The sequence below is a fragment of the Castanea sativa genome, chromosome 6, assembly GCF_040712315.1.
Source record: "Castanea sativa cultivar Marrone di Chiusa Pesio chromosome 6, ASM4071231v1".
NCBI lineage: Eukaryota > Viridiplantae > Streptophyta > Magnoliopsida > Fagales > Fagaceae > Castanea > Castanea sativa.
In genome coordinates, this window is record NC_134018.1 from 12201519 (window position 1) to 12210651 (window position 9133).

Genomic DNA, 9133 nt, shown 5'->3' on the forward strand with positions numbered 1-9133 from the left:
TAACAAATTATGTACTGTATAAGATTAGTTATCATTCCTTATCATGAGATCATATATACCTCCTATATATAATGATCACCTGCGTTGTTTTTTCTCAATTAATTTAACATTAAACTTTTTAGGATTTCTAAAATCAGTTTCTTAGGACGTATATACAAAAATCTAAGCTCTAATTTCTCATATCGCTTTTGATTAAAAGAAAATATAATTTCTCTATTATTCAAACCAATAGGAGTTTTAACATTATATGTTTGAACTCATAGGAATAATTAAAATAAAATATCAAAAATCAAAAGTCTAACAAACGGCTGAGCAGTATCTTTTGATGGTCTAATGCTCTTGACATGTATGAGCATGATGGTCTAATGTACAAAGCAGTTAATACAGTTAGCTAATACTCTAATTGATAAGCCGATAAAAAATATATTAGTTATATGCATTTTCAACGATAGTGCTCTTGGAAGAATTGTTCTACTATTAATATACCCTTTGAATTAGTTTAAGTTAAAATTATGGTAGGTAGTAGCGGCATGGGTGATAAATAAGAGCAGGTTCTTATTTTTGAGCAGGTTCAATGGCATAATAACTACTACTGCTCATGATCTGAATATGTATGTCTAGAATGGAATCTTGTTTAAAAATCAAGAAATGTAATATGACAATAGACTACCGCGAAACTAATAGATTTCATAAGGAATAATTGAGGCAGAAGTGAAAAAATTCTCCTGGGGTTAACAAAATAACCAAAGAACTGGTCAAAAGTCACCTTAAGTTAATGACTTAAGTGGCTTATTCAATGCATTTAGTGAAAGGTTAAGTCCACCCCACAAAAATTTAGGCAAATCTATGTTGCTGCATTATGCATATCTAATCTTGGACCACAAATGTCAAACTCTCTCTCTCTCTCTCTCTCTCTCTCTCTCTCTCTCTCTCTCTCTCTCTCTGAAGCATCTAAGCTTAACTTCCCCCAACTTCCTATGGCCCACACACCAATATTCCAAATTCATGTGATTCACCATTCTTAAATTTTGTATTATTTTTCTCTCTATACTAGTATATGTTCTTTCTCAAGAGGACAGTTCAGCCACCAAACCTCCTTTTCTCTTTCTTTGTATCCTCTCCTAGCTTTACAGATGGAGAACTCAATGAATTCTACGAGCAAAGCGCTCATTTCCAAAGAAAGAACCTCTGAGCCTGCTGAGGAGAGTGGTTGGACTATGTACTTTGAAGACTTGTTAGCCAATAACAACAATGAATACAGTTATAGCTCTTCTGGTTTAGAAAGCCCTTCTTTGGTTTCTGATGCTGCTTCTTTGGCTGGAAAAAGGTATGAAAGTATTGAGAGAGATGGGAGCTTGGCTATGGTTAAAAGTAGTAGTAAAGGATTGAGCTTCAAGAAGAGAAAAGCTAAAGGAGCTTTGGTTGATGATGCTTTAGAGGATACTGCTAGTTCTCCTGTAAATAGTCCCAAGGTAAGAATTTTTTTTTTTTCCTTTTCTATATATTTCTCATTCGCTAGATTTTAACGTAAACTTCATCAGGTAACAATTTTTTATTTTGTTAATTTTACCATTTTTTTCAATAGGTTTGTAACCTGGCTGAGATGGATATGAATGCAATAAGGAATAATAATACAGGCATATCTCAGGTAAATTTTTTTACTCTTTATTTTTCATGGACTATCTGGATATATAATTTATATTATATGGCTATATATATCTTCTGTACTGTTCGTTACAGCTGATGTTGAATGATTTATACATTTTTTTTACCTAAAATTCTGGTTTTGTTTGTATATTGGTTTTATAGGAGAAAAGTAGTGTTTCGGGACAGATAGATGAGAGAAGTGGGAGAGATAGTGACTGCACAGAACTGAAGAAAAGGGGCCTTTGCTTAGTTCCTTTGTCTATGCTAGTTAATTATTTTGGTTGATTCCAAATAATCATCCGTACATCTCTCTGTGCATGAAAAAAAATCATGCTAAAATGTTGCTGTGTATATCGAAATTAATCATGAGCAATTATTTTATTTTCTCCTGCTAAAATGTTGCTGCATATAACGAATTTTCAAGAGCAACTTTTTTGTTATCTCTTGCTAAAATGTTGCTGCATATAAAGAATTCAAGAGCAACTATTTTATTATCTCCAACTATATATTGAGAGCCACAATTTATTGCAGAACAAGCATAGGCAGTTTAAGTTGTTTTTGTTTTCCTTTTGTTGCTAATTCAATTTTTCAAATGAGTGAAGACTAAGGATTCAAACTCTTATTCTTCGCATTAAGGAAACCAGATATCACATAAAAATAAATAATAAATAAAAGGAAACCACAAATAATGTCGCAGAGATATTATTACAATGTCTTATTTTCATTTGAGATATCTATTAACTTTTTTTTGGCTAAATAAAAAAATTTTTTTTTTTAAATTTTTTTGAGAATAAGGCACTTTTTACAGTAACCCGTTCAATCTTCACGCTAAATGAGTTTGCCATCCTCGATACTTATGCATCTTGCATGACTTGAATCCAAATATTAAAGCAAGATAGAAGAGATGCTTGACAACTAGGCTCTCACTCCGGAATTGAGATATTTATTAAGAAAAAAAAAGTAATATATATATATATATATATAATAATAATAATAAGTGAAATGGAAAGATAATTTAATTAGAAATATGATATGGAATAAAAAAAACGTTAAAAAATACTCTAAAAACATTGGTTTATTAACTATTTTTAAAAATATTTTATAAAAAAATGATAAAATAATTAATTTTATTAACAATTTTTTATATTTTCTGTAACAATGGTAATCAAAACTTAGTATAATTTATTAATAATTAGTCTGAAGACACTCTTAGCATAATTTTAATAAAAAAGATAATTTTAATATTTCTTTTTTTTTGGTACAAGATTTTAAGATGGTTACCTACTTACCTATAGGAAGCGAGGACAGACCTCCAGCTAGAAGCTAGCAGATTAAGTATTTACCCAGGACTAACGTTTTTGGTTATTCGTACAAACATTAATTTCCATAGACATTCCGTACTAAAGTTGGTGTCCATCCGAACAAATTTCATACTTTGCAACATTGCTACTATTACCTCTGGGTTGAAATTTCCAAGCCCACAATCATTTAAACTAATAACGATAACATAACTTCATATAAGGAACCATTTTACTTTTTTCTTTTTCACTCGAAAACCGGTTTTGCTTTGAAAAAAGAAACCAAAGTCGCTAGAAGCGTCAAATACAATGTTTGAAACTTGGAAGTTGTAACCTTCAAATAACTGAATAAGTACGCAAAGCAGCAAATTACAACTTCAAAAAATTTGGAATGGTGTATGAGTTTTGGAGTTGGTTTATATTTGTTTTTAAACTGCTTGCTTGGAGCCTTATGTGTGTAGCGGTGTGAAGTAGAGTGGAACGGAATGAAGGCAAAAACCTCTTCTTATACGGTACGTATGGGTATTTTAGAAATTTGCACTGCATAGGATTATTATATATATGAAAAAAATTATTGTAACCCTATTTTATCATGTATATGGGTTATTAGCCACTTGCTCTTATGGATGAAGTCACACTGACAAACCATGCGTTGATTTCAACTATATATAAGTTTTTTTTATATATAAAAGAAAAAATCAAACGATAATTAAACGTAAAATATAGATGTTTTGGTAATGACTATCTAGATGCTTTTGGTAAGCTGCACACGTGGCCAAACTTTTTGCTAAGTTGGAGTTGTTGGTTCAAAGCACTCACAATGGCTTAGGCAAAATTGAACATTAAAAAAAATTAAAAATTAATAAGAACCCGCTTTTTCTATATTACAAATTAACACTAAAACACATGATATATTCCATATCAAATATAATTTTGAAAGTTCAGATTTGTGCTAAAATACAAGAGCATGTTTAGACCCCAATTAAAATATATAGTGTGAGTAAAGACATGGTAAAGCAAAACACGACTTTTTGCCAAACAGAGAGTTTTGTGAGTCCTTCACGGGTTGGCCTTACTCGTGAGATACTCGCGAAACATTCAGTCTGGCATGACTCTTCATCTTCCAGTCATGTGCTTTACACGTGGCTCTTTTCGCAAATAAGCTACTCGCGAAACACTCATGAAATCCACTTGTTCATCCTTTGAAACTTGAGTCTTTACCAATCTCTCACACTCATCTCTTACAATAAAACTCACATACATATAAGGAAAAATGATTAAAGAAATTACAATCAAATTTGGTATGGAATTAAAGCCAACACAATATAGTTAGAGATCACCACTTTACAAATTTCTTGTGGAGTGGGGTAGGCAAATGTCAGGGTTCAAGTCTTTATTTTATTAAAATATATTTCTTGTGGAGTGGGGTATGCAAAAGTCAGGGTTCAAGCCTCTATTTTATTAAAATATATTTCTTGAATATTTTTAACTTTTCTTTCAATTTCCCTCTTCCTTCCCTTACATTAATCCATTTCTCTCTCCTTCCCCAGCCACACTTCCAAACCTTCACCAAAACCCTCTCCCCTCACCACTCTTCACAACAAACCACTCCTCCATCGCAACAGCAAAACCCAAGGTCACAAAACAATAAAAATTGCAAAAGTACAAAAACTTTTCCCTCAAATTTTCTTTGCAATTAAACAAAATCTCATGTTACCTCATTTTAGTTAATGTAGCTGTAAATTTCTTTCAATAAAATCGGGAATTCAAAAAATTTCATAATCCTTTTATATTTTTCAAAATTTTCTCACCAAGTATTGGAAAGATTTCAATTGAGCAATCAATATAATATATAGGAAAACCGCTTAACTTTTATCATTATTATTTAATATAGAACTTGACTCACACATGTATACCCAGTACTATCTCCTTCACGTATGAGTGATTGCCTCACTGTGAGCTTAGAGACCTCTCTGCAAGCCATGACTACCAAATCTTACTAGCTCTCTGATGTCTATGGGTTTTTTTCTTTACCAACATGTCATTTATGGGTCCAGTACCAACATGCACGTCCTTCACCAACATGTCATTTATTAGTATGCGAATCTTGAACGAGGAACAGATCTTACGTGTAAAGGGTCCAGTACCCATGCATGTCTCAAATATATCCTAGTCAGTCAAACTGCAGTGTAAAAAAGAGACTACATGAAGTGCATAAAGATGCTCAATTAATCTAACTGCCCTAAATTTTTATGTTTACATTAATCCTGTTTTTCAAACATAGCAGCTGTCAGCTGAACTCTGCTGACTGCTGAAGCCATTCCAGAATCTATAATCAATATTGTGCAACACGCACGAGAGTTATAGGTGTTAAAGTTCCATTTTACGTCATTCTCACACACCAGCAACACCTCAGTACCCTATCTACCAGTCTTAAAAAAAGTGGAAACTGTAATACTGCTAAAAAAAACAAAGCTCGAAACAAGCTGATCACCAACATAATCAAGCTGTGATATTCTTTCGATTTTTAGGTATCTTGTGTTTACTTAGAAGACCATGGATTTTGGTTATATGTTTGGAAGTGTGCTAGGCCTACATGCACTTGATTGTGCCAGGAGTTAGGGTTTGGCATCTGTACTAATTGATGTAGGATTTTATATGGAGTTAATTTGTATGTATAATCTAATTTTCGTAATTTAGAATTAAGAGTTTTATTTGTTTGGTTTTAAATGTTTCAAATACTACAACCATGCACTCTTGTATAATGACCACTCTACAAATATAAATTCTTGTAGAGTGGGTAAGTAAAAATCAGGGTTCAAGTTTCTAGAAGAGAACTTTATACATATCATTTTTAAAAATATATATATACTTAAATTATATTAAAGTATAATTTTTATCTCAAATTTATATTAAAAAAATGTTTTAAATACTTCATTAGTCAAATTAGAACCCCTTTACGCTATTCCAAATATTAGATCTAGTTTAGAAATATTTTTACTTGAAAAATAAGGATTCTTGAGCATTTTAAAATAATAAATATTTGTTCAATATATAAAACAAAAATACAAATTCTATTACTAATAATCAATTTAAGTTCTATCACCGTGAATTCCAAATTTCTTTCTTGTGAATTTAAGGTTATGTTTGATAACAGTTTTTGTTTTCTATTTTTAAAAACTTGTTTTTGGGGATATAAATAAAAAATAATTTTCTTGTATATTTGAAATCAAAAATATGTTTGGTTAGTTGAAATTAAAAAAAAAAAAATTTTGAAGAAAAAAATAGAAAATATTAAAATATTATGTTACTGGGATTTGAACTCTAATTCTAACTTATTAAATGATACAGATTCATTAAATTAAATACATATTTTCATTAAATTTTAAAATTAGAAACTGAAAATAGCATTTTGCATATTTTCAATTTCTTTCACAAATTCAGTTTTGAGAACAGTTTTTGTTTTCTGTTCACTTTGGGTTGCCAAACAAGTTTTTCGATCTCAAAAATAGAAAATTGTATTTGAAAATAAAAAATAAAGGAAAAAAACAATTACCAAACATACCCTAAGAAACCCCTTATAAATTTTGGAGTTTCCATTTAGCTAGAACAACATCTAACCTTACTGTGTTTCTATTCCCCCATCTAATATTATTATAGCTTGCTAGCATTCTTACTGTGTTTCCATTCCCCATCTATTATTATTATAGCTTGCTAGCGTTCTGATATGGTGAAAGACAATGACAAAGATAGTCAACTTATGACAACTATCATGGGGTGCAAGTCCTTAATTAGGATGGCTCGTGGATTCCACAAATTTCACAACATACTTATCAATTTGGATTTGAATGCCAAACATGCTCGTGAAAAAGGTGGGGATAATAATGCTAGAGATTGTGCTCATGGCTGGTCTATCAATCGACACATTTAATGAAATTACATGCTTTGATAATTAATGTCAAACCAATTTTTGAAGGAAGAATCAAAAATGTTGAATATGATGAAATCCTGTCACAAGTACAAATCAAAATTAAAGACAGAGATAATATTTTACAAGAGGCCATTGAAGAAGCTAAAGAGAAAAATATAGTTGATTAAGGAGAATAAGCTGGAAATTGTTAGAAATTTTGAGGAAGATTTTATTAAAGTTAAATATGAGGGTGAACTTATAATCCTCAAATCTCAAGATTCGATTGACATCGCATAAAGGTTCATTGATTTTCTGAGAGTAGAAAATTACAATTTTTTCTTCAATCCTTAATGGGTTAATTGTGCAAATCAACCGGAGAGTGAAAAGAATAAATTTTGGGTTATTCAAACTGGAAAAAATAGTTCCAAACAAGCTTTGAAGATTGTATTTGAAGTATCTTTTTATTTGGAGTTGAAGATATCGATTTCAAACCAAAACTCGAGGTCAAGTTTCATTTAAGTGAAAGGGTGTGACGTAAGACAAATTAAACATGGAGTTAATGTTTATCATTTGTTAATTTGGTATATTTAATGTAATTTTTGTAATTATAGGATTTAAGATTTTAGTAACTTGATTTGTTGTGTTTTTAAGGTTGTTTAGTCAAAATTAGAGTCCTATTATGATACTCTATAAACTAGAATATTTTTAGCAACATTTTTATTTGGAATTAAAATTATAGGTTGAATCTATAAAATGATAGATTTTTATTTTAGCAATATTTTTATTTTTATAAATTATAGAATCTATAAAATGAAAATAAGAAATCTATTAAGATGATAAATTTTCAATCAAATTATTTTAATTATTTTGTGGATTCTAGAGTTCTTTGTAGATTCAAGGAAAACCTTACAAATTTAAAAGTCTATATTTAGCTAGAACGATAGCCAGTCATATCATGCTTCCACTTTACATCACTAATGTTTGGATATTTTTCAATACTGAGAAAATACATCAGAAGCCCGAACCGCAATATATATTTCTCGAGTGTAAAACCCTAAAATTATGTAACAACATAGAAAACTTGATGAGTTTGGTATTCCTTAATGAACTTAAAGAACTTAAAGAACTTTTGAGAGTTAGTAATCCTTAATGAGTTTGGTAAAGTTCATCTTCCTCTCCTTTATGGATGCAAGAGCATGTTAAGCAAATATATTTTTATATGCTGTGTGTTTATTGGGTGGGTGTGTGTGGGTATGTTTTACTGTTTTTTTACTAGAATCCTTTGGTTAATATGCATAACACTTTCCAGTTTCAGCATCAATTTTTTGAGGCTTCTTCCATTAATCCAACTGGGAAAGACCGGTATTGGGAAGGTCATATGTCATTTTTAGGAGCCAGTAGTACAGCAACTTTTTATTTAAGTCTATATGAAAATTAAGGATAATTTTGAGCATATGCTTTATTTTTCGTTAGTATAGCATATTTAAATGTTAAGGTACAGGTTGGTATTAATAAAATTATAAAAAATAAAACTTTAATTAGGAGGAATACTTCATACTTGGGTAGGGTAGCCACTAGAAAATTCATTCTATATAGAGAACTATCCTCGCTTCATGATTAAGCAAATGAAATTCATGGGTAAACCCACATGCATATGCATTAATGATGTTATCACCTAACATTGAAATTTCGAGGGACGGTTTTGTCACGCTACCAAACTATCATCATCTTATAAATTAAGTCAAACTCATCATTTTCGTGCTTAACTAACTGGCGAATTTGAGAATTTGGTTTGAGGACTTGAAATACAAGTTGGTCAGTCTATATTCAACTTGAGGAGACTTTTGTGCATGTATATATAGAATTAAATGTGTGGGTTGGTATTTGATAAAGTCATGAAACCTCATGACCGGAGTTGGATATGTATATAGCCAGGTTCGACAAGATTGCATTTGAAAGTTTTCTAAAAGAGGAAAGTTCTTACTTAATTCACAAAGAAAATTAAGCTTCTCAAACCTTCATTAATTAATTCAGTGACACGCTACAATGACCATATCTAAAATTTACTGTACCACCTAACTTCAAAATTTAGGAAGTTAAAGCTTATCGCTTAATTTACTTAACTGGGATTCCATAATTAATGAAATGCTGGACTAACACAATCATCGTGATCTCATAAAGTCAAGCTCCAACTGCATGCTTAGCAAAGAGGTTCTACCAACTGTGATGAAAATTTCAATACTACTAATGCTAGCTTTGATTTGACGATTGAAACATT

The 9133-nt window shown here is 30.6% G+C and overlaps 1 protein-coding gene across 1 annotated transcript; it reads left to right on the forward strand.

Annotated features, from left to right (window-relative positions):
* The first annotated feature begins 1046 nt into the window (after window positions 1-1046).
* Window positions 1047-2139, forward strand: LOC142637966 (vascular-related unknown protein 4-like). The gene is made up of 3 exons (XM_075811956.1): window positions 1047-1472; window positions 1586-1648; window positions 1810-2139. The coding sequence occupies exons 1-3, from the start codon at window positions 1134-1136 to the stop codon at window positions 1930-1932; spliced, it is 525 nt and encodes a 174-aa protein (XP_075668071.1). The 5' UTR covers window positions 1047-1133; the 3' UTR covers window positions 1933-2139.
* Window positions 2140-9133: the final 6994 nt, after the last annotated feature.